The sequence below is a fragment of the Emydura macquarii genome, unplaced genomic scaffold, assembly GCF_026122565.2.
Source record: "Emydura macquarii macquarii isolate MOO-44397 ecotype Brisbane River unplaced genomic scaffold, CSIRO-AGI_Emac_v2 contig_2013, whole genome shotgun sequence".
Classification (NCBI taxonomy): domain Eukaryota; kingdom Metazoa; phylum Chordata; order Testudines; family Chelidae; genus Emydura; species Emydura macquarii.
In genome coordinates this window covers 201531-226827 of record NW_027132150.1, presented here as the reverse complement: position 1 = coordinate 226827, position 25297 = coordinate 201531, and the positions used below count along the sequence as shown (strand labels likewise).

The 25297-nt window shown below is 46.7% G+C and overlaps 3 protein-coding genes across 3 annotated transcripts; all 3 read right to left on the bottom strand.

Annotated features, from left to right (window-relative positions):
* Positions 1–6128: 6128 nt before the first annotated feature.
* Positions 6129–7076, bottom strand: LOC137159910 (olfactory receptor 10D3-like). Its single transcript, XM_067558381.1, has one exon. It carries the CDS (start codon positions 7074–7076, stop codon positions 6129–6131), a length of 948 nt encoding a protein of 315 aa, XP_067414482.1.
* A 5907-nt stretch (positions 7077–12983) lies between these two features.
* LOC137159909 (olfactory receptor 10D3-like) lies at positions 12984–13916 on the bottom strand. Its single transcript, XM_067558380.1, has one exon. It carries the CDS (start codon positions 13914–13916, stop codon positions 12984–12986), a length of 933 nt encoding a protein of 310 aa, XP_067414481.1.
* Positions 13917–20065: 6149 nt separating this feature from the next.
* LOC137159924 (olfactory receptor 10D3-like) lies at positions 20066–20992 on the bottom strand. The gene has a single exon (XM_067558394.1). It carries the CDS (start codon positions 20990–20992, stop codon positions 20066–20068), a length of 927 nt encoding a protein of 308 aa, XP_067414495.1.
* Between the last annotated feature and the right edge of the window lie 4305 nt (positions 20993–25297).

Sequence of the window (25297 nt, the reverse complement as noted above, 5' to 3'; positions counted from 1 at the left end):
TTTTTAAGGTCAGATTTGAAGGACAAAAATGAAGTGTCTATTTGCATTTTCTAAGGGAGATTTCCCCATGCATGAGAGGGGGAAGCTGTGGTGTTGGGGTTATCACATGCTGCTACACCACAGAGCTTACAGCAGCGTCGCTGTAGCACTGACTAGTACAGACAGGCTAAGCCGATGGGACAGAGCTCTACCGTCATGTTAAATACACCAGCCCCTGCGAGCAGCAGTAGCTATATCAGTGGGAGAAGCTCTCCCACCAACACTGAGTTGTCCACACCCGTGCTTAGGTCAGTGTAACTTACACTGGCTTATTCAGCCCCCTGAACAATGTAACTTATACCGACCTAAGCTGTAGTGTGTACATAGCCACACATAGATTAACGGAGAGAGGGAGATAAATGATACACATCCACAACAGAGACAGGCAGACAGGAACTGCAGAGAGACGCACAGACAGATGGATGGATGGATTATTCTCTGAAGAAAATGTTTGGGTGACATCATCCTTGAGTGAGGCGGAGACAGATTTCAAGACAGGAAGAGACTGCGGGACAAAGAGAAAATTTACCAAACCTGTTGTCTTACACTGGCTGCATTGGGAGAGGATGATCTAGCTGAATGCAATTTTTCCTCTTTCCCCCAGCTGTGACTCCTGTGTAGAAGCATCCAGATTTCTTAACCAAAACAGCACATCACACAGGAGAGGTGCCCAGTCTGGGCATTTGGTATCCAGCCTGCAAACCTAATCATTGTTGAAGCTAGCCAGGGATGTCCACAACATATTGCCACAGGCTGCTGCAGAGCCCCGGAGCTTTTTCACAGCTTCCCACAGCCTTTAGGCTGTCCATGGTCTTTAAATCACCCAAGGTCCCTTTGGAACCCGGTCTCTGAATCCCCTCTAGGACCCTGATCTGAGACCTCAGCAGAGTCACCAATTAACTGAGATTTTGCATCATTTTAGAGGACACTCATAGGCCCCAGGATCAGTTGCTCAGCTGGCATAAATAAGGGTAGCACTATTACACTGAAAGGGCCGGATCCTCAGCTCCACCAGACTGCAGATTCTCCTCTGACGCGTCATGATCTGAATCATGAGTAACTCCATTTGGTTCAATGGGGCTGATTCCCCTCTGTCACTCACCCTGCTAGTTTAAATCAGGACTAACTCCATTGGAATCAAAGGAGCTATGTAGATTTATACCACCTGAGAATCTAACCCAAAAATCATAAGGAGACAGGGGAAGTTAATTATCATCTAGTCTCTCCCACGGTGTTACATAAGCCAGTGAATTCCACCCTGGAGTGTGAAATACGAGTCAACGGGGCCTGGTGTTCACCTAGCAGTCTCTGTCGCCAACACAGCTTTCTCCTTGGTTAGTATAAGCCTCTGTACCCTTTCCCCCTTCTGTCTCTTTGTGCACATAGATGTAGTCATGCAGTTTGTGATTATCTGTGAGGCTGAAAGTCAGCGCTGTGCAGATGGACAGTGTAGGTCCCGTGCACCACTTGGCATCACTTTTTGCTATCCAGTACAGACTGGCAGTATAGGGGTCCCTAGTAACTCCAGGAAGACCATGGCCCCAATTTTCTGGGTGCTGCTCAGACACAGTGTGAGACTGTCCCTCCCTTTAAGAAGTCACAAAGAAAGGAAGGGTTACCAGCCCCAATTCACAAGGGGGAACTGAGGCACCGAGAATTTGCGGGTGAGATTTTCAAAGGAGCCAGGCTCCCAAAACTCATTCTAGTGCAGTGGGCATTGGGCTCCTAACTCGTATTAGCTTTCTTGAAAATCTCAGTCTGATTGAATTGTCTGAGGTCACAAAACGAGTCTATGGAAGAGCCGGGAATCTGACCCAGAGGTCCAGGGTTCTTGTCTGAACATTATCCCTTACTCCATCCCTTCTCTTTTCACTTCTCTTTTTCTTTCTTGTTCTTTCTGGATCTCGGGCATTTTCTCTTACCCACCACTTTACACATCCTGTGTTCGTGGGGGGGAAAGGATTTTCAGAGGTTTAAGTTTGATTTGAATTAACAAACCTGCCCTTTCACTAGCCTGATAAGGCTTGTCTTGTACCTCCATTCTAGCTCTATTCTAAAGGCTTAGCAGTGGTTAGCTACATCGCTGGCATAGCCTGTAACCTAAACCAGTCCATAGACCCCACACACAGAGGGTGTGACAGAGCCAGGGAAGCAGGGCTATGTTAGGGGTTTGTCAGCACTGAGCTCATGGATCCGTTTCCTGCTTCCATAGCAGAGCAGTGTCAGTAAGGCTCTTTACAATTCTTTTCATCGCTGTCATTTCTTGCTGTTCCTCTGGTGGGCATCTTATTTGGGAGCCGGAATGAAGTGGCAGAAGGCAGAAGTTATAATTAGTCTCTGTAGTTAGATTATCCCAAACTCAGCCATAACATACCATGACGTGCAGTCGCCTTTGGGATTAATTAAAATGCAGGTATTCTAATGAATACCCAGTGGGACCTTATCACTGTGCTGGGTAGCAGCTCCAAGGTTACTCTTGGCTGGCACCAGCTGAGTTCCATGTGTCACTGCCACGAACAGCAGGGCTGGAGCTGCATTTTACTCTTTTTATTTGTATTCTCACTGTTCTTATCAGAGGCGGCTGGGACCTGCTGTTAGTGGGCAGAGGGCACAGTTCAAAGGCAGGCACACACTCTGCTCTCAACGACCCCTCGTTGCAGCTCCCACATCAAAGTGTTTGATTCTCCATCTCCCCAGGGCGTAGCTTCCAGCCTGCTCCAGGAGTCACTGAACAAGGAGGGGGCCTGGTCAGCAAACCCTGGCAGAAATCAGCACGGTCAAGCTGAGCCCTCGTGCCCCCACCCTGGGTCCCCTCTGATTCTTATCATTGGTATTATGGTAGGACCTACAGACTGGAACTCAGATGTGGGCCCCTTTCTGCTGGGTGTTCAACGGACACATAGTAGGTGACTGACAGTATTTAAAATGGATACATATTTATTGATTCAGGGAGATAAAGGATTTAATGATCCCTGTTTAACGGATGGGGAAACTGAGACATAAAGCAATATAGTGAATTACTCAAGGTCAAACAGGCAATAATCCACAAAACATGTACTTAACTCAGATCTTCTGTGTCCCACACCTTTGTCTTAGCCACAAGATAATACTTTGCAAGTAATCCCCATGGACTCTTTAAATATAGGTATGTTGAGTTGATACAGTTCTCAGTTACTAAACACCACACTCACCTGCTCCCCCGCCTCCTCCCTCTACACCCATCCAGTGCCAGGCCCTGGTGGTCAATGCAGCTTTCCCATTGTCCATCAGAAGTTTCAGCTGTTTTTAGAGTCAATGTCCACAGCTGTGCACCTCTCTTCCATTCCAAGTTCTCTTTGCTCAGTCGCCCTGTTCTGGGTTTGTGGCTCTTTGGAAATTGGTTTCCTGGACAATGGCAAAGAAACAACAGAGAAAATTCAGGCTGAGTCCCGGCCGTGCAAAGGGGAGCTGCAGTGCAGGGAATGGTGCAGGCAACTCAGGAGGGGACGCTCCTCCCTCAGTCAGGGCTGTTTTTAATACCGGGATTTTGTAATAGTGTGGACTGTCCTGCAGGGAAAAGGACAAGTGGCATGGCTCACATTATCTGCCTCGGGTGCCTTGCCTTCATTTATCTTATTGTTTTTTCATTTATGGGCCAAAACCCACTTCATAAGAGTTGGTGACAATTCACAAAAATATTAATTTTCTTTTGTAGAAGGCCATTAGAGGGTAATGGGCACTGCACCCACACCGGTGAGAGACAGACCCTGACCCAGAGAGCTTACAGGAGAAATGGGTGGGAGAAAAGAGTGATTTGTACCACAATGCCTCAGGTGGGTGACTGAGCCCCACAGAGATTAAGTCACTTCTCTAACTTCTACTATCTCACTTCCACTTTAGGTTGGAAATTTCTGAAGTGAACTAGTTTTCTAATTGCTGCAGACTTTTAACTTCCTTGGGCCATTTGGAAATCACAGCCTCAAAGTCCAACTCTTTTTCCTTTCATATTCTTGTTGTTTTCTTAAATTTCCCTTTTTATTTGCCATTCCTATAAATGGGTCAAGTCCCCTCCACACACTGGTTTCCAGGTTTATTTTTAATTTGCACACCAAGAAGCACAGGCAACTTCCAGACAAGTTCCAATAAAACAGCTGAGGGTGGGAAACAAGTAAAAAATATGCATCTGAGTCCCAGGTTTAGGTTTCATAGACATTGCATGTTACTCAAAATTCAAGTGGTCAGACGTCTGCTTCGGCACCAGGTCCGCAGACGTCTGCTTCTCGGCCTGGTCTTGGGAAGGGTGCGAAGTAAACGGGACACCCTCGCCGCTCTGCCACTGAGATGGGCAGCCCCTGCCTGTGGCCCCCACAGACTTAAATCACTTCGGTTCGGGTCCCTCACAGCCAATCCCCGGCCAGGATTTTTCCCGCCTTGCTGAGTGGTGCACCCGGCACTCCCATTATGCACATGGCACTCCAATGGCCAGGCTTCCCGCCTTTTTGCCCCGTCTCTAGGCAGACTATTAGGCCTTGGCATCCTGCCAAGCATCACCATCCGGGCAACAAAAGATGGATTCCACAATTTAAAAATGGAGTCCATTGGATCAGATGGAGGGGAGGATACCAAAACCATAGTGAAAAACATTTCCCCAACACCCTTCACTGTCTTTTTCCCTCAAAAGATTCTCTGCCTAGGCAGCCTTGCCTTGCTTCTCCCCTACATGCAGGCTAATGAGCTTAGCAGAGATCACCCCAGCTCCACTATGGGCTCGATGAGGTGATGAGTGCCTCAAACCCCACAACAGGGTCTCTTCTCTTCACAATAACACACACACAGCTGCATTTTAATACAATGCACCTCCAAGGTATTAAAGCGCATGCAGTAAGGTTTATCCAGAACATTGCAGGAAATTACTGTCTGTCCTCCTTTTAAAAATCTGGCCCCAGACATCTAACTCTGCTTGATTTCAGTGGTTGCTAGGTGCTTGCGTGCTCCTGAAAATCCTGCCAGGTGTCTAAATATCCTCTGGCCTAAAGTCTAGATTTACAAAGGGGTTTTATTTGCCTAATGGAATTTACTAAGGCTTTTAAATAGGTCAGGTGCTCAACTCCTATTGAAAGCAAATGGAAGGCTGGTGGCTGACTCACTCAAGGTGTTCTTCAAAATCCTATTGGGTGTTTAAATGCCCTTGAAATCTGGTCCTCAGAAGCCTCCATCCCACGGCCTTTCAGTGAGATTTCGGCCTGGTCTATACTTACCTTACTTAAAATTTGATGGCAGTCGATGGGAGTTACACAAGCTACGCAGAGTGGATTGCGTAATGCCCATCGACTTCTTAACTTCTGTTGTGCGCGGCGTCTTCACTGCACTGCAGCACTTGACAGGGCGGTTTTCAAAAGTCGTCTTCCACACCGATTGAGCATGTCCTCACTGACCGCTCAATTGATCCGGATAGATCGATCTGACGGCAGTGAATTTACCTTAGACTTCTAAATGCCTCCATCACTTCTGAAGCGGTTGGGGTTGGTCCTGCTTTGAGCAGAGGGCTGGACTGGATGATGTGTTGGGGGTCCCTTCCAACCCTGTTTTTCTATGATTCTATGAAAATGGAATTTAGCTTCCTAAATCACTGAGGTGGTTTTGAAAATTTTTGAAACAAATCCGTTGATCTTCAGGAGATGCTGAAAACCCAGCTGTTCTCCCAGGAACGTTAGGAAGCTTTTTAGCACAGGTTCCTGCTGACATGTGGTTTGTGTCAGATGATGAATACAATTATTTTCTTCCCTTTCTTGAGTTTGCAGAAGATGCTGCCCTGGCTCCTGTAGATTTGTGCAATGAAACTGAGATTTTTAAAGTCAGCTTCAAGATTTGGATCTCCAATTCCTATTAATTTTAATGCAGACTGAGTGTACCTGTCCCTTAGGCAGCTTTGAACATGTCATCTTTAACAGCTAGACACTTTTAGGAGCACTTCAGTGATTTGAAGAGCTCAAGAGAGATAGGTGAGGCTGTATGGGGAAGGAGGGAGACAGATTCTCACAGAAGCCATGCGGAGGAATTTGTAGACATTTCACTGCACACCCACATGCTGCTTCTGCAGATGCAACAGATCAACGTGCAGTGGTTTGACCCCCTCTCAGTTTCCTCAGAGCCCCTTTCACCTCCTTGTTCCTCAGCGTGTAGATGACCGGGTTCAGCATGGGCGTGACCACATCGGCAGAGATCTGCACAGAGGTCACCAGCCCTTTGCTCAGCTGCGGCTGCGTGTAAACCAGGGCACAGGGCCCAAAGAACAGCAGCACCACCATCAGATGTGAGGTGCAAGTGGAGGCTGCTTTACGTCTCCCTTCGGCTGAGTTCATTTTCAGGATGGAGTAGACGATGCGGACGTAGGATAGGAGGATGAGGAAGAAGCAGGACATGGGCACCAACCCAGTGTTGGTAAAGGTCACAGTCTCGATGACGTACGTGTCTGCACAGGCCAGCTTCACCATGGCTAAGATGTCACAGAAGAAATAGTCCACCACATTGGACCCGCAGTAGGGCAGCGTGAAAGTCAGGCTAGTGAGAATGGTGGCGTGGAAGGAACTGGTGATCCAGGTACCCGCAGCCAGGATGGCGCACACCCTCCAGTTCATGATGACCAGGTAGCGCAGTGGGTGGCAGATGGCCACGTACCTGTCAAAGGCCATGACGGTGTAGAGCAGGCACTCGGTGCTGCCTAGGAAGTGGTAGAAGAAGACCTGAGACATGCACCCACCCAGCGAGATGGTTCTACTCTTGGCCCAGAGACTGACCAGGAATTTAGGGGTGGTGATGGAGGCAAGTCCAAGATCCACCACAGAGAGATTGCAGAGGAAGAAGTACATGGGGGTGTGCAGGCGGGAGTCAGCGAGGATGGCTGATAAAATGAGCAGGTTGCCCAGGAGAGTGCAGAGGTAGAAAGCTAAGAAGCCAATGAAAAGGGTGGTATCATGGCCTTCAGTGTTGGGTATCCCTAACAGAATGAATTCTGACACCACAGTGCGATTCTCCATTTCCGTGCGAGATGGGGTCATTCCTGGAGGCACAGAGATAATGAAGCCAGATTAGCAATCTCAATAAATTATTATTTCTTTATTCCTTAGCACACCACAATTTAATCTACAAGGGTAAACCTTTCTAACAATCATAAATTTGGTGAAATTGAGTGGAGAATCAGGACTCTAATATTTCATCGATTCTATTTGATGCTATTCAATTTAGTTTTCCTTTCTTCTTTTCCATTCAACCATCTTCTATTCTATTCAGTTTTTATAGATCATACTAGGAAGAAATACATGGGAGTGTGCAGGTGGGAGTCAGTGAAGATGGCTAATGAGATGAGCAGGTTGCCAGCGGGGTGCAGAGATAGAAAGCTAAGAAGATGGTGAAGAGGATGGTCTGGAGATCATCAGTGTTGGGGATTCCTAAGAGGATGAAATGAGTCACCACCGTGGGTTTGGCCAACCCCACGTGGGAATCATTTCTGGAGTAGGGGAGAGAAATAATACCATTGGCTTACAGAAAGAAAAATAGATAACATCCTATTGCGGCAATGCTCATACTTCCTTCCACTGCCGTCTCCTCTCTGCATGTCACCCCATTACTCCCTTTCATTCAAAGTAGTTTATATTTACATCATTCTCATGCATTTTGAGATCAGGTCCTCACTGTGCAGTGCAGAACACAGAAAGAGAAAATTTCTGCCTTGAAAATCTTACCATCCAAAGATCAACAGACAAAGGGGATGTCCTATTCTATTCGACTCTATTCCAGTTTCTTCTCTTCTGTCCTCTCTTGTTCTAATTACTTCAACTCTCTTCTATAGAGGCTCTTACCCCATCTTTATAACCACAGCATCTTAGAGCCTTCCATTGGTGGATGAGGGGAAGTGACCTACGTTTATCATATGTGGTTTGTTCTTTCTCACAGCTTTTCTGCAGAGGGATTATTGTGTGTGCACTGGAGTAGTTTGTTTGGCAGAGATTCATTTTTAGCAATGTAGGTGCTGCTCTGTGTTTGTGTTAAAGGAGAGTGTGAGGATGCAACATACGAACAAATGAATCTGGTGAGGAATTCCCCAGCTATGTTAATTATATGAATTGTTTAGGGTTTTATGGCGGTTAGAGAGAGTGGGAAAGGGAAAAGAGAAGAGGAATAACAACAGCTTGTCATCTGCTCAACCATGATCAGCAGGCTGCGTTCTGTGAATATCATGACAAAGAGGATTTTTCAGGTCGAATTTGACAGACAAAAATGAAGTGTCTATTTGCATTTTCTAAGGGAGCTTTCCCCATGCATGAGAGGTGCTGTTGAAAGGGAGAAGCTGCCGTGTTGGTGTTATCACATGCTGGCTACACTACAGAGCTTACAGCAGCATCACTGTACAGCTGCTAATACAGACACACGAAAGGGAGAGAGCTCTACCATCAACTTAATTACTCCAGTCTCCATGAGCAGCAATGACTATGTCAGTGGGATAAGCTCTCCCGCCAACACAGAGTTGTCCACACCAGCGCTTAGGTCAGTGTAACTTACACTGGCTTATTCAGCCCCCTGAACAACGTAACTTATACTGACCTTAGCTGTGGTGTGTACATAGCCACACAGAGATTAATGGAGAGAGGGAGATAAATGATACACATCCACAACAGAGACAGGCAGACAGGTACTGCAGAGAGAAGCACAGACAGATGGATGGATGGATTTGTCTCTAAAGAAAATATTTGGGTGACATTGTCCTCAAGTGAAGTGGAGACTGACAGATTTCAAGACGAGAGTGAGGGACAGAGAGAAAATCTTTACCAAACCAGTTGTCTTACAATAGCTCCATTGGGAGAGGGCGATCCAGCTGATTGCAATTCTTTCTGACTCCTGTGTAGAAATGTCCAGATTTCTTGACCAAAACTGCACATCACACAGGAGAGGTGCCCGGTGTGGGCTTATGTTATCCAGCCTGCAGACCTAATCTTTGTCAAATCTAGCCAGGGATGTCCACAGCATATCGCCGCAGGCTGCTGCTGAGCCCCAGAGCTTTTACACAGCTTCCCACAGCCTTTAGCCTGTCCATGGTCTTTATATCACCCAAGGTCCCTTTGGGACCCGGTCTCTGAATCCCCTTTAGGCTCCTGGTCTGAGACCTCAGTAGAGTCACCAATTAACTGAGATTTTCCATCATTTTAGAGGACACTTGTAGACCCCCAGGACAAGCATCTCAGCTGGCATAAATAAGGGTAGCACTAATAAACTGAAAGGTCTGGATCCTCCGTTCCAGCAGACTGCAGATTCTCCTCTCATTCGCCATGATCTGAATCCTGAGTAATTCCATTGGGTTCAATGGGGCTGATTCCCCTCTGTCGCCCATCCTGGTGGTGTAAATCAGGACTAAGTCCTTTGGAAACAAAGGAGCTATGTAGATTTACACCAGCTGAGAACCTAACCCATAAATGATGAGGGGACATGGGGCGTTAATTATCATCTAGTCATTCCTGCCATGTAACACAAGCCACTGAACACCACCCAGGAGTGTGAAATAGAAGTGAACGGGGCCAGCTGTTCACCTAGCAGACTCTGTCGCAAACAGAGCTTTCTCCTTTGTCAGTACAAGCCGCTGCTCCTGTGCCCCCTTCTGTCTCTTTGTGCACATGGATGTAGTCATGCAGTTGTGTGATTATCTGTGAGGCTGAAAGTCAGCCCTGTGCAGATGGACAGCGTAGGTCCCGTGCACCACTTGGCATCACTTTTTGCAATCCAGTACAGACTGGCAGTGTAGGGGTCTCTAGCAACTCCAGGAAGGTCATGGCCCCAGTGTTCTGCATGCTGCTAAGACACAGCGTGAGACTGTCCCTGCCTTAAGAGTTCACAAACATAGGAAGTGTTACCGGCCCCATTTTAAATAGGGGAACTGAGGCACAGAGAATTTGAGGGTGAGATTTTTAAAGGAGCCAGGCTCCCAAAACTCATTCTAGTGCAGTGGGCATTGGGCTCCTAACTCCTTTTGGCTTTCTTGAAAATCTCAGACTAAAGTCAAAAACAGAGTCTGTGGAAGAGCCGGGAATCTTACCCAGATGTCCTGGATTCCAGTCTGAGCATTACCCCCAACACCATCCCTTCTCTTTTCACTGGAATGAGCATCGCTTTGAATCTTTCTGGGTCTCGGGCATGTTCTCTTAGCCATCCCTTTGCACAACCCGTGTTCATGGGGGGAAAGCATCTTTAGAGGTTTAAGGTTGATTTAACTTAACAAACCTGCCCCTTCACAAGACAGATAAGGCTTGTCTTGCACCTCTATTGTGCCTCGATGCTAAAGGCTTAGCAGTGGTTAGCTACATCGCTGGCATAGCCTGTAACCTAAACCAGTCCATAGACCACACACAGAGGGTGTGACAGAGCCAGGGAAGCAGGGCAATGTTAGCGGTTTGTCAGCACTGAGCTCATGGATCCATTTGCTGCTGCGATAGCACAGCAGTGTCAGTAAGGCCCTTTACAATTCTTTTCATCGCTGTCATTTCTTGCTATTCCTCTGGTGAGCATCTTATTTGGGAGCCGGAATGAAGTGGCAGAAGGCAGAAGTTATAATTAGTAATTAGTTTCTGCAGACAGATTATCCCCAACTCAGTAATAACATGCCATGATGTGCAATCGCGTTTGGGGTTAATTAAAAAGCAGGTATTCTAATGAATACCCAGGGGGGCACTTATCATTGTGCTGGGTTTGCGGCTCTTTGGAAATTGGTTTCCTGGACAGTGGCAAAGAAACAACAGAGAAAATTCAGGCTGAGTCCCGGCCGTGCAAAGGGGAGCTGCAGTGCAGGGAATGGTGCAGGCAACTCAGAAGGGGGCGCTCCTCCCTCAGTCAGGGCTGTTTTTAACGCCGGGATGTTGTGGTAGTGTGGACTGTTCTGCAGGGACAAGGGCAAGCAACATGGCTCACATTATCTGCCTCGGGTTCTTTTCCTTCATTTATTTTAATTTTTTTTTCATTTATGGGCCAAAACCCACTTCATATGAGTTGATCACAATTCACAAAAATACTAATTTTCTTTTGTAGAAGGCCTTTAGAGGGTAATGGGCACTGCGCCCAATCCAGTGAGAAACAGACCCTGCCCCGGAGAGTTTACAGGAGAAATGGGTGGGGAAAAGAATGATTTGTACCACAGTGCATCATGTGGGGACTGAGTCCCAAAGAGCTTAAGTCATTTCTCTAACTTCTAATATCACACTTCCAGTTTTGGTTGGAAATTTCAAAGGGGCCTAAAGGGAACTAGTTTTATAATTGCCACAAACCTTTAACTTCCTTTGGCCCATTTGAAATCACAGACTCAAAGTCCATCTCTTTTTTCCTTTTATGTTTTTCTGTTTTTTTAAATTTCACATTTTCTTTGCCAATCTCATAAATGGGTCCTGTCATCTCCACACACTGGTTTCTAGGTTTATTTTTAATTTGCACACCAAGAAGCAGCACAGGCGACTTAGAGACAAGTTCCAAGAAAACACCCAAGGGTGGGAAACAAGTAAAAACTATGCATTTGAGTCCCAGCTTTAGGTTTCATACACACTGCATGATACACAAAACTCAAGTACAACGGATGCAGAAGACCCAATACATATGTGGCAAAAGCCTAAGATACAGTGCGTGTGATGAGTGTAGAGTTCTCACGTCCATTAAATCTCCTATTATCATTTTTCTTCCCTTTTTCTTTCTCTTTCTCTCTCTGTCTGAGCAGAGGGTAAAATTTACAAAAACCACCTAAGTGACTTAGGAGAGTAAATCTCATTTTCAAAAGCCATTAAGGAGCCCAGTTCTCACTGACATTCAGTGGGACATAGGCTCCCAACGGCCAGATTTTCAAAGGTGCAGATAGGCACACAGTGGGATTTTCAAATGGATCCTGCTGTTTAGGCCCAGAGTTTTGTTACAGTTCAGGGCAACTGCACCTGCATTTTCCCTTAATGGTCCAGCAAGGGCCAACGCTCTCAGCTCCCTAGACGTTGCCTTTCTTGGGTGGAAACCCACATCTCTCTCCTTGCTGACTGGGGTCTTCACAATAACACAGCTGCATTTTTAATGCAATGGACCTCTAAGGTATTAAACTCATGTAGTAAGGTTTAATCAGAACATTGCAGTAAATTCGCTTTCTGTCCCTTCTTTTACAAATCTGGCCCCAGATATCTCAATTTCCTTCATTTCAATGAGGGCTAGGTACCTACGTGTCTTCACTGACAGCTCAATTGTTCTGGATAGATCCATCTGACAACAGCAGATTTGTCGCCATCAGTAAAGATGTAAGGTTAGACTCCTTAATGCCTCCACCACTTCTAATGGGGTTGGAGTAGCTTCTGATTTGAGCAGAAGACAGGATCAGATGACCTCCTGAGGTCCCTTCCACCCTATTCTTCTGTGATTTTATGAAAATGGGATTTACATTCCTAAATCACTTAGGTGGTTTTGAAAATTTTACCACAAATCTCTTGATCTTCAAGACATACTGAAAACCCAGATTTTGTCCCAGGAATCTAAGGCAGCTCTCTAGGACAGTTTCCTGCTGACATGTAGTTCATGCCAGATGATGAAGAGAATTTTTTTCTTTGCTTTCTTGAGTTTGCAGAAGATGCTGCCCTTCCATTTGTAGATCTGTGCAATAAGGCTGAGATTTTCAAAGTCAGCTACAAATTTTGGATCTCCAATTCCTATTATTTTTAATGCAGACTGAGTGTGCCTATCTCTTAGGTAGCTTTGGACATGTCAGCCTTAAAGCATGCCTAAGACACCTTGATGCTTTTAGGAGCACTTTTATGATTTCTAAAGCTCCAGATACATAAATGAGGCTCTGTGGGGAAGGAGAGAGACAGAGATTCCCTCAAAAGCCACCGAAGAGCCAAGCGGATGAACTAGCAGACAGATTTCACTGCACACCCACATGCTACTTCTGCAGATGCAGCACATCAACGGGCAGTTGTTTGCCCCCCTCTCAGTTTCCTCAGAGCCCCTTTCACCTCCTTGTTCCTCAGCGTGTAGATGACCGGGTTCAGCATGGGCGTGGCTACATAGCCGAAGAGCTGCACAGAGGTCACCAGCACTTTGCTCTGCCGTGGCTGCATGTAGACCAGAGCGCAGGGCCCAAAGAACAGCGTCACCACCGTCAGATGTGAGGCGCAAGTGGAGGCTGCTTTGCGTCGCCCTTCGGCTGAGTTCATCTTCAGGATGGAGTAGACGATGCGGACGTAGGACATGAGGATAAGGGAGAAGCAGGTCATGGGCACCATCCCAGTGTAGGTAAAGGTCACGGTCTCAATGATGTACGTGTCTGCGCAGGCCAGCTTCACCACAGGGAAGATGTCACAGAAAAAATAGTCCACCACATTGGGCCCGCAGTAGGGCAGGGTGAAGGTCAGGCTGGTGAGAATGGTGGCGTGGAAGAAGCTGGTGATCCAGGTGCCGGCAGCCAGGATGGCGCACACCCTCCAGTTCATGATGATCAGGTAGCGCAGCGGGTGGCAGATGGCCATGTACCTGTCAAAGGCCATGACGGTGTAGATCAGGCACTCGGTGCTGCCTAGGAAGTGGTAGAAGAAGACCTGGGACATGCACCCGCCCAGTGAAATGGTTCTTCTCTTGGCCCAGAGATTCACCAGCAATTTTGGGGTGCTGATGGAGGCGAATCCAAGATCCACCACGGAGAGATTGCACAGAAAGAGATACATCGGGGTGTGCAGGCGGGAGTCAACAAGGATGGCTGATAAAATGAGCAAGTTGCTCAAGAGGGTGCAGAGGTAGAAAGCTAAGAAGCTGATGAAGAGGATGGTTTCATGGCCCTCGGTGTTGAGAATCCCTAAGAGAATGAATTCCGACACCACAGTGAGATTCTCCATTTCCATATGAGACAAGCTAATTCCTGGAAGCACAGAGATAATGCAGCCAGATTAGCAAACTCAATAAATCATGATTTGTTTATTCATAGCACACCACAACTTAATCTACAAGGGTAAACCTTTCTAACCATCATACGTTTGGTGAAAGTGAGTGGAGAATCAGGACTCTAATATTTCATCGATTCTATTTGATGCTACTCAATTTAATTTTCCTTTCTTCTTTTCTATTCAGTTGTCTTCTATTCTATTCACTTCTTATAGATCATACGAGGAAGAAATGCATGGGGGTGTGCAGGTGGGAGTAAGTGAGGATGGCTAATAAGATGAGCAGGGTGCAGAGGTAGAAAGCTAAGAAGACGACGAAGAGGATGGTCTGAAGGCCGTCAGTGTTGGGGGTTCCTAAGAGGATGAAATGAGTCACCACAGTGTGGATGACCAACCCCACGTGGGAATCATTTCTGGGGAAGGGGAGAGAAAGAATACCAATGAGTTAGTGAAAGAAAAATAGATATCATCCTATTGCCGCAATGCTCACCCATCCTTCCACTGCCGTCTCTTTTCTGCATGTCACCCCATTACTCCCTTTGACTCGTAGTAGTTTATATTTACATCATTCTCATCCCTGTTGGAGTCAGCTCCTCACTGTGCAGTGCAGACACAGAAAGAGAAAATATCTGCCTTGAAAATCTTACCATTCAAAGATCAACAGACAAAGGGGATGTCCTATTCTATTCGACTCTATTCCAGTTTCATCTCTTCTCTCCTCTCTTGTTCTAATTTCTTCAACTCTATTCTATAAAGACTCTTACCCCATCTTTATCACCACAGCATCTTAAACCTTCCATTGGTGGATGAGGGGATGTGACCAACGTTTGTCATATGTGCTTTGTTCTTTCTCTCAGCCTTTCTGCAGAGGGATTATTGTGTGTGCAGTAGAGTAGTTTGTTTTGACAGATTCGTTTTTATCAATGTAGGTGCTGCTCTGTGGTTGTGTTAAAGGAGAGTGCAGGTGCAACATACGAACAAATGAATCTGGTGAAATATTGTCCCAGCTTTGTTAGTGATATGAATTGTTTGAGGGTTTTTATCGGGTTTAGGGAAAAAGAGGGAAGAAGAGGAATAGCGACAGCTTGCCATCTGCTCAGACATGATCAGCAGGCTGCATTCTGTGAATATCACAACAGGGGATTTTTAAGGTTAGATTTGACAGACAAAAATGAAGTGTCTATGTGCATTTTCTCAGTGAGCGTTCCCCATGCATGAGAGGTGCTGTTGAAAGAGAGAAGCTGCCGTGTTGGGGTTATCACATGCTGGCTACACTACAGAGCTTACAGCAGCGTCGCTGTAGCACTGCTAGTACAGACAGGTTAAGCCGATGAGACAGAGCTCTACCGTCCTATTAAATATTCCAGCCCCCGCGAACAGCAGTAGCTATGTCAGTGGGAGAAGCTCTTCCGTTGACACAGAGTTGTCCACACAAGCGCTTAGGTCAGTCTAACTTACACTGCCTTATTTAAACCCCTGAACAACGTAAGTTATACCGACCTTAGCTGTGGTGTGTACATAGCCACACAGAGATTAACAGAGAGAGGGAGATAAATGATTCACATCCACAACAGAGACAGGCAGACAGGTACTGCAGAGAGAAGGAGAGACAGAAGGATGGATGGATTATTCTCTAAAGAAAATATTTGGGTGACATAGTCCTCGAGTGAGGCAGAGACTGACAGATTTCAAGACAGGAAGAGACTGAGGCACAGAGAGAAAATCTTTACCAAACCAAGACGTCATACATTGGCTGCGTTGGGAGAGGACGATCCGGCTGAATGCAATTTTCCTCTTTCCCCTGACTGTGAATCCTGTGTAGAAGCGTCCAGATTTCCTAACCAAAACTGCACATCACACAGGAGAGGTGCCCAGTCTGCGCTTTCGTTATCCAGTCTGCAGACCTAACCGTCTGCAGAGCTAGCCAGGGATGTCCACAACATATCACCACAGGCTGCTGCAGAGCCCCGGAGCTTTTTCACAGTTTCCCACAGCCTTTAGGCTGTCCATGGTCTTTAAATCACCCAAGGTCCCTTTGGGACCCAGTCTCTGAATCCCCTCTAGGCTCCTGGTCTGAGACCTCAGCAGAGTCACCAATTAACTGAGATTTTGCATCATTTTAGAGGACACTCATAGACCCTCCCAGGACCAGCTGCTCAGCTGGCATAAATAAGGGTAGCACTATTAAACTGAAAGGGTTGGATTCTCAGCTCCAGCTAACTGCAGATTCTCCTCTCATTCGCCATGATCTGAATCCTGAATAACTCCATGGGGTTCAATGGGGCTGATTCCCTTCTGTCACTCACCCTGGTGGTGTAAATCAGGACTAAGTCCATTGGAATCAAAGGAGCTATGTAGATTTACACCAGCTGGGAATCTAACCCATAAATGATGAGGGGACATGGAATGTTAGTTATCATCTAGTCTCTCCCACCATGTAACACAAGCAAGTGAATTCCACCCAGGAGTGTGACATAGGAGTAAACTGGGCCTGGTGTTCACCTAATGTTCTGTGTCACCAACAAAGCTTTCCCCTTGGTTTGTATTAGCAGCTTCCCTTTCCCCCTTCTGTCTCTTTGTGCACATGGATGTAGTCATGCAGTTGTGTGATTATCTGTGAGGGTGAAAGTCAGCGCTGTGCAGATGGACAGCGTAGGTCCCGTGCACCACTTGGCATCACTTTTTGCTATCCAGTACAGACTGGCAGTATAGGGGTCCCTAGTAACTCCAGGAAGATCATGGCCCCAGTGTTCTGGGTGCTGCTCAGACACAGTGTGTGACTGTCCCTGCCTTTCAGAATTCACAAACACAGGAAGTGTTACCGGCCCCAATATACAAGGGGGAACTGAGGCACAGAGAATTTGAGGGTGAGATTTTCAAAGGAGCCCAGCTCCCAAAACTCATTCTAGTGCAGAGGGCATTGGGCTCCTAACTCGTATTGGCTTTCTTGAAAATCTCAGACTGATTGAATTGTCTAAGGTCACAAAAGGAGTTTGTGGAAGAGCCGGGAATCTGACCCAGAGGTCCTGGATTCCAGTCCAAGCATAGTCGCTAACTACATCCCTTCTCTTTTCACTTCTCTTTTTCCTTCTTCTTCTTTCTGGGTCTCGGGCATGTTCTCTTACCCATCACTTTGCACAGCCAGTGTTCGTGGGGGGAAAAGGATCTTTAACGGATTAAGGTTCATTTAACTTAACAAACCTGCCCCTTCACTAGCCAGGTAAGGCTCGTCTTGCACCTCCATTGTAGCTCTATTCTAAAGGCTTAGCAGTGGTTAGCTACATTGCTGGCATAGCCTGTAACCTAAACCAGTCCATAGACCACACACAGAGAGGGGTGTGACAGAGCCAGGGAAGCAGGGCTATGTTAGGGGTTTGTCAGCACTGAGATAATCGATCCATTTGCTGCTGCCATAGCACAGCAGTGTCAGTAAGGCCCTTTGCAATTCTTATCATCGCTGTCATTTCTTGCCATTCCTCTGGTGAGCATCTTATTTGGGAGCCGGAATGAAGTGGCAGAAGGCAGAAGTTATAATTAGTCTCTGTAGACAGATTATCCCCAACACAGTCATAACATGCCATGACGTGCAATGGCCTTTGTGGTTAATTAAAATGCAGGTATTCTAATGAATACCCAGGGGGTCCCTTATCACTGTGCTGGGTACAAGCTCCGAGTTTACTCTTGGCTGGCACCAGCTGAGTTCCATGTGTCACTGTCACGAACAGCAGGGCTGGAGCTGCATTTTACTCTTTTTATTTGTATTCTCACTGTTCTTATCAGAGGCGGCTGGGACCTGCTGTTGGTGGGCAGAGGGCACAGTTCAAAGGCAGGCACAGGCAGCTTCCACAGCAAAGTGTTTGCTTCTCCATCTCCCCGTGGCCTCAGCTTGCAGCCTGCTCCAGGAGTCACTGAACAGGATGGGGGCCTGCCCAGCAAACCATGGCAGAAATCTTCATGGTCACCTGAGCTTTCATGCCCCCACCCTAGGTCGTATCTGATTCTTATCATTGGTATTATAGTCGGACCTACAGACTGGAACTCAGATGTGGGTCCCTTTATGCTGCATGTTGCGCGGACACACAGTAAGAGAATGTGACTGTCTGAAACGGATACACATTTAATGGATGAGCGAGACAAAGGATTTAATTATCCCTGTTTACAGATGGTGAAAATGAAGCACAAAGCAATTCAGTTAGTTACTCAAGGTCAAACAGGGAATCTTACACAGAACCTGTACTTAAACCCAGATCCCACTCTCTTGTCTTGGCCACAAGATAATGTGTTCGGTTGATATAATTCTAAATTACTAAACACTATAGCCACCTGCTCTCCCTCCTCCCTCTGCAGCCATCCAGTGCTAAGGGCCAGGAGGTCAATGCAGCTTTCCCATTGTCCATCAGAAGTTACAGCCCTTCTTAAAGTCAATGTCCCCAGCTGTGCCCCTCTTCCATTCCAAGTTCTCTTTTCTCAGTCGCCCTGTTCTGGGTTTGTGGCTCTTTGGAAATTGGTTTCCTGGACAATGGCAAAGAAACAACAGAGAAAATTCAGGCGGAGCCTGGGCTGTGCAAAGGGGAGCTGCAGTGCAGGGAATGGTGCAGGCAACTCAGGAGGGGGCGCTCCTCCCTCAGTCAGGGCTGTTTTTAGTGCTGGGATGTTGTGGTAGTGTGGACTGTCCTGCAGGGAAAAGGGCAAGCAGCATCGCTCACATTATCCGTCTCGGGTGCCTTGCCTTCTTTTATCTTAATTTTTTTTCATTTATGGGCCAAAACCCACTTCATAGGAGTTGATGGCAATTCACAAAAATACTAATTTTCTTTTGTAGAAAGCCATTAGAGGGTAATGGGCACTGCACCCACACCGGTGAGAGACAGACCCTGCCCCGGAGAGCTTACAGGAGAAATGGGTGGGAGAAAAGAACGATTTGTACCACAATGCCTCAGGTGGGGAACTGAGCCCAAAGAGATTAACTCAATTCTCTAGCTTCTAAAGCACACTTCCACTTTAGTTTGGAAATTTCAAAGGGGCCTGAAGTGAACTAGTTTTCTAGTTGCTGCAGACTTTTAACTTCCTTGGGCCATTTGTAAATCAGAGCCTCTAACTCCAACTCTTTTTTCCCTTTGTCGTTTTGTTGTTTTCTTAAATTTCACTTTTTATTTGCCAGTCTCATGAATGGGACCAGTCCTCTCCACACGCTGGTTTCCAGGTTTATTTTTAATTTGCACACCAAGAACAAGCACAGGCAACTTAGAGACAAGCTCCAATAACACAGCTGAGGGTGGGAAACAGGAAAAAATCCTCAGTTTAGTCCCAGGTTTAGGTTTCATACACACTGCATGTTACTCAAAATTCAAGTACAACGTATGCAGAAGACACAATACATATGTAACACAAGCCTAAAATACAGTGTGTGATGGGTGTAAAGTTCTCACCTCCGTTAAACCGTCTATTAGCATGTCTTCTTCCTTTTTTCTTTATCTTTCTCTCTCTGTCTGAGTAGAGGGTGAAGTTTACAAAACCTCTTAAGTGACTTAGGAAAATAAGCCCATTTTCAAAAGCCATTAAGGAGCCCAGTTGTCCCTGGGAGCTAGGTATTTTTGAAAAGTCCCACTGGGTGCCTAGATATCTTTTAAAATGTGGACTAAGGTCTAGATTTACAAAGAGGATGAGGTGCCTAGTGGGATACACAAAGACATCTCAATGGATCAGATGTTGCTGATTTTGGGTCCGTGCCAGCTGATGAACAGAATTATTTTCTTCCTTTTCTTGAGTTTGCAAAAGTTGCTGCCCTTGCATCTGTTGATCTGTGCAATGAGGCTGAGATTTTCAAAGTCAGCTACAAGATTTGGATCTCCAATTCCTATTAATTTTAATGCCAACTCAGTGTGCCTATCCCTTAGGCAGCTTTGAACATGTCAGCCTGAAAGCATGTCCAAGACAGCTAGATGTTTTTAGGAGCACTTCTATGATTTGTAGCGCTCCAGACAGATGGGTAGGGCTCTACAGGCAAGGAGATAGACAGACTCTCACATAAGCCACTGAAGAGCCATGCAGATGAATTTGTAGACATATTTCACTGCACACACACATGCTACTTCTGCAGATGCAGCACATCAACGTGCAGTTGTCAGAACCCCTCTCAGTTTCCGCAGAGCCCCTTTCACCTCCTTGTTCCTCAGCGTGTAGATGACCGGGTTCAGCACGGGTGTAGCTACATAGCCAAAGATCTGCACAGAGGTCACCAGCACGTTGCTCAGCTGTGGCTGCGTGTAGACCAGGGCACAGGGCCAAAAGAACAGCGTCAGCCCCGTCAGATGTGAGGCGCAAGTGGAAGCTGCTTTGCGTCGCCCTTCGGCTGAGGTCATCTTTAGGATGGAGTAGAAGATGCGGACGTAGGACATAAGGATAAGGGAGAAGCAGGTCATGGGCACCACCCCAGTGTTGGTAAAGGTCACGGTGTCGATGACGTACGTGTCCGCACAGGCCAGCTTGGCCACGGGGAAGATGTCACAGAAGAAATAGTCCACCACATTGGGCCCACAGTAGGGCAACGTGAAGGTCAGGCTGGTCAGGATGGTGGCGTGGAAGGAGCTACTGATCCAAGTACCCGCAGTCAGGATGGCGCACACCCTCCAGTTCATGATGATCAGATAGCGCAGCGGGTGGCAGATGGCCACGTACCTGTCAAAGGCCATGACGGTGTAGAGCAGGCACTCGGTGCTGCCTAGGAACTGGTAGAAGAAGACCTGGGACATGCACCCTCCAAACGAGATGGTTCTATTCTTGGTCCAGAGACTGAGCAGGAATTTAGGGGTGCCGACGGAGTCAAATGCAATGTCCAACACGGAGAGATTGCAGAGGAAGAAGTACATGGGGGTGTGCAGGCGGGAGTCAGCGAGGATGGCTGAAAAAATGAGCAGGTTGCCCAGGATGGTGCAGAGGTGCAAAGCTAAGAAGCCGATGAAAAGGATGGTCTCATGGCCTTTGGTGTTGGGGATCCCTAAGAGAATGAATTCTGACACCACAGTGAGATTCTCCATTTCCATGCGAGACGGGGTCATTCCTAAAAGCACAGAGATAATGCAGCCAGATTAGCAATCTCAATAAATCATGATTTGTTTATTCCTTAGCAAACCACAACTTAACCTACAAGGGTAAACCTTTCTAACCATCATAAGTTTGGTGAAAGTGAGTGGAGAATCAGGACTCTAATATTTCATCGATTCTATTTGATGCTACTCAATTTAATTTTCCTTTCTTCTTTTCCATTCAACCATCTTCTATTCTATTCAGTTCTTATAGATCATACTAGGAAAGAATACATTGGGGTGTGCAGATGGGAGTCAGCGAAGATGGCTGATAAGATGAGTAGTTTGGAGTCAGCTCCTCAGTGTGCAGTGCAGAACGCAGGAATAAAAAATGTCTGCCTTGAAAATCTTACCATCCCAAGATGAACAGACAAAGGGGATGTCCTATTCCATTCTCCTCTATTCCACTTTCATCTCTTCTCTCCTCTCCTGTTCTAATTTCTTCAACTCTAGTCTGTACAGGCTCTTACCCCAACTTTATCACTACAGCATCTTACAGTCTTCCATTGGTGGTTGAGAGGATGTAACCAACGTTTGTCATATGTGGTTTGTTCTTTCTCTCATCCTCTCTGCAGAGGGATTATTGTGTGTGCAGTGGAGTAGTTTGTTTTGACGGATTCGTTTTTATCAATGTAGGTGCTGCTCTGTGTTTGTGTTAAAGGAGAGGGTGCAGATGCAACATACGAACAAATGAATCTGGTGAAGAATTATCCCAGTTTTGTTAATGATATGAATTGTCTGAGGGTTTTTATCGGGTTTAGAGAAAAAGTGAAAAGGAAGGAAGAAGAGGAATAGCGACAGCTTGTCATCTGCTCAGCCATGAGCAGCAGGCTGCATTCTGTGAATATCACAACAGGGGATTTTTGAGGTTAGATTTGACAGACAAAAATGAAATCTCTATTTGCATTTTGTCAGGGAGCTTTCCCCATGCATGACAGATACTGCTGAAAGGGAGAAGCTGGCGTGTTGGGGTTATGGCATACTAGCTACACTACACAGATTACAGTAGCATCGCTGTAGCACTGCTAGTACAGACAGGCTAAGACGATGGGACAGAGCTCTACCGTCAATTTAAATACTCCAGCCCCCGCGAGCAGCAGTAGTTATCTTAGTGAGAGAAACTCTCCCGCCAACACAGAGTTGTCCACACCAGTGCTTAGGTCAGTGTAACTTACACTGGCTTATTCAACCCACTGAACAACGTAACTTATACCAACCTTAGCTACTGTGTGTACATAGCCTCACAGAGCTTAATGGAGAGAGGGAGATAAATGATGCACATCCACGACAGAGACGGCCAGACAGGTACTGCAGAGAGAAGGAGGGACAGATGGATGGATGGATTTTTCTCTAAAGAAAATATTTGGGTGACATCGTCCTTGACTGAGGCAGAGTCTGACAGATTTCAAGACAGGAAGAGACCGAGGCACATAGAGAAAATCTTTACCAAACCAGTTGTTTTACACAACCTGCATTGGTAGAGGACGATCCAGCTGAATGCAATTTTTCCTCTTCCCCCTGGCCGTGACTCCTGTGTAGAAGCTTCCAGATTTCTTAACCAAAACAGCATATCACATAGAAGTGGTGCCCAGTCTGCGTTTTTCTTATCCAGCCTGCAGACCTAATGGTCCGGAAAGCTAGCCAGGGATGTCCACAACACATCGCCACAGGCTGCTGCAGAGCCCCAGAGCTTTTTCACAGCTTCCCACAGCCTTTACGCTGTCCATGGTCTTTAAATCACCCAAGGTCCCTTTGGGACCCGGTCTCTGAATCCCCACCAGGCTCCTGGTCTAAGACCTCAGCAGAGTCACCAATTAACTGAGATTTTGCATCATTTTAGAGGACACTCACAGACCCCCAGGACCAGCTGCTCAGCTGGCATAAATAAGAGTAGCACTATCAAACTAAAAAGGATGGATCCTCAGCTCCAACAGAGACTGCAGATTCTCCTATCACTCGCCATGATCTGAATCCTGAGTAACTCCATTGGGATCAACAGGGCTGATTCCCCTCTGTCATTCGCCCTGGTGGTGTAAATCAGGACTAAGTCCATTGGAATCAAAGGAGCTATGTAGATTTACACCAGCTGAGAATCTAACCCATAAATGATGAGGGGACATGGGATGTTAGTTATCATCTAGTCTCTCCCACCATGTAACACAAGCCAGTGAATTCCACCCAGGAGTGTGACATAGGAGTGAACTGGGCCTGGTGTTCACCTAGTGTTCTGTGTCACCAACAGAGCTTTCCCCTTGGTTTGTATTCGCAGCTTCCCTTGCCCCCTTCTGTCTCTTTGTGCTCATGGATGTAGTCATGCAGTTCTGTAATTATCTGTGAGGGTGAAAGTCAGCGCTGTGCAGATGGATAGCATAAGTTCCATGCACCATTTCGCATCACTTTTTGCAATCCAGTACAGACTGGCAGTATTGTCGTCCCTAGCAACTCCAGGAAGATCATGGCCCCAATGCTCTGGGTGCTGCTCAGACACAGCATGAACTGTCGCTGCCTTTAACAGTTCACACACATAGGAAGTGTTACCGGCCCTAATTCACAAGGGGGAACTAAGGAACGTAGAATTTGAGTGTGAAATTTTCAAAGGAGCCAGGCTCCCAAAGCTCATTCTAGTGCAGTGGGCATTGGGCTCCTAACTCCTATTGGCTTTCTTGAAAATCTCAGTCTCATTGAATTGTCTGAGGTCAAAACCGGAGTCTGTTGAAGAGTCGGGAATCTGACCCAGAAACCCAGGACTCCAGTCTGAGCATTACCCCCGACACCATCCCTTGTCTTTCCATTGGGATGATCATCACTCTGCATCTTTCTGGGTCTCGGGCATGTTCTCTTCTCATCCCTTTGCACAACCAGTGTTCATGGGGGGAAAGATCTTGAGGATTAAGGTTGATTCAACTTAACAAAGCTGCTCTGCCACTAGCCAGGTAACGCTCGTCTTGCACCTCTACTATTTAGCATTGGTTAGCTACATCTCTGGCATAGCCTGTAACCTAAACCAGTCCATAGACCCACACACAGAGGGTGTGACAAAGCCAGGGAAGCAGGGCTGTGTTAGGGGTTTGTCAGCACTGAGCTCATGGATCCGTTTGCTGCTGCCATAGCAGAGCAGTGTCAGTAAGGCCCTTTGTAATTCTTTTCATCGCTGTCATTTCTTGCTATTCCTTTGGTGGGCATCTTATTTGGGAGCTGGAATGAAGTGGCAGAAGGCAGAAGTTATAATTAGTCTCTGTAGTGAGATTATCCCCAACACAGTCATAACATACCAGGACGTGCAATCACCTTTGGGGTTAAAATGCAGGTATTCTAATGAATACCCAGGGGGGCCTTTATCATTGTGCTGGATACAAGCTCGGAGGTTACTCTTGGCTGGCACCAGCTGAATTAATTGTGTCATTGCCACGAACTGCAGGGCCGGAGCTGCATTTTACTCTTTTTATTTGTGTTCTCACTGTTCTTATCAGAGGCAGCTGGGACCTGCTGTTGGTGGGCAGAGGGCACGGTTCAAAGGCACGCACAGGCTCTGCTCTCAGCTGCCCCTCCCTGCAGCTCCACAACAAAGTGTTCGCTTCTCCGTCTCCCCACAGCCACAGCTTGCAGCCTGCTCCTAAGCCCTCGTGCCCCCACCCTGGATCACCTCTGATTCTTTTCATTGGTATTATGGTAGGACCTACATACTGGAACTCAGATGTGGGCCCCTTTCTGCTGGGTGTTGCACAGACACATAGTAAGAGACTGTCACTGTCTGAAATGGATACACATTTAATGGATGAGAGAGACAAAGGATTTAAAAATCCCATTTTAAGAGATTGGGAAACTGATGCACAAAGCAATTCAGTGAGTTACTCAAGCTCAAATAGGGAATCTTCCACAGAACCACCACCTTTCCGCACTGCCCAAAAAAAGGATGTCGAAAAGTTAGACAGAGTGCAGTGGAGGGCAACAAAAATGATTAGGGGCTGGAGCACAGGACTTATGAGGAGAGGCTGAGGGAACTAGGCTTGTTTAGTCTGCAGAAGAGAAGAGTGAGGGGGGATTTGATAGCAGCCTTTAACTACCAGAAGGGGGGTTCCAGGGAGGATGGAGCTAGGCTGTTCTCAGTGGTAGTAGATGACGGAACAGGGAGCAATGGTCTCAAGTTGCAGTGGGGGAGGTCTAGGTTAGACATTTGGAAAAAGCTTTTCACTAGGAGGGTGGTGAAGCACTGGAATTGGTTAAATGGGGAGGTGGTGGCATCTCCATCCTTAGAGG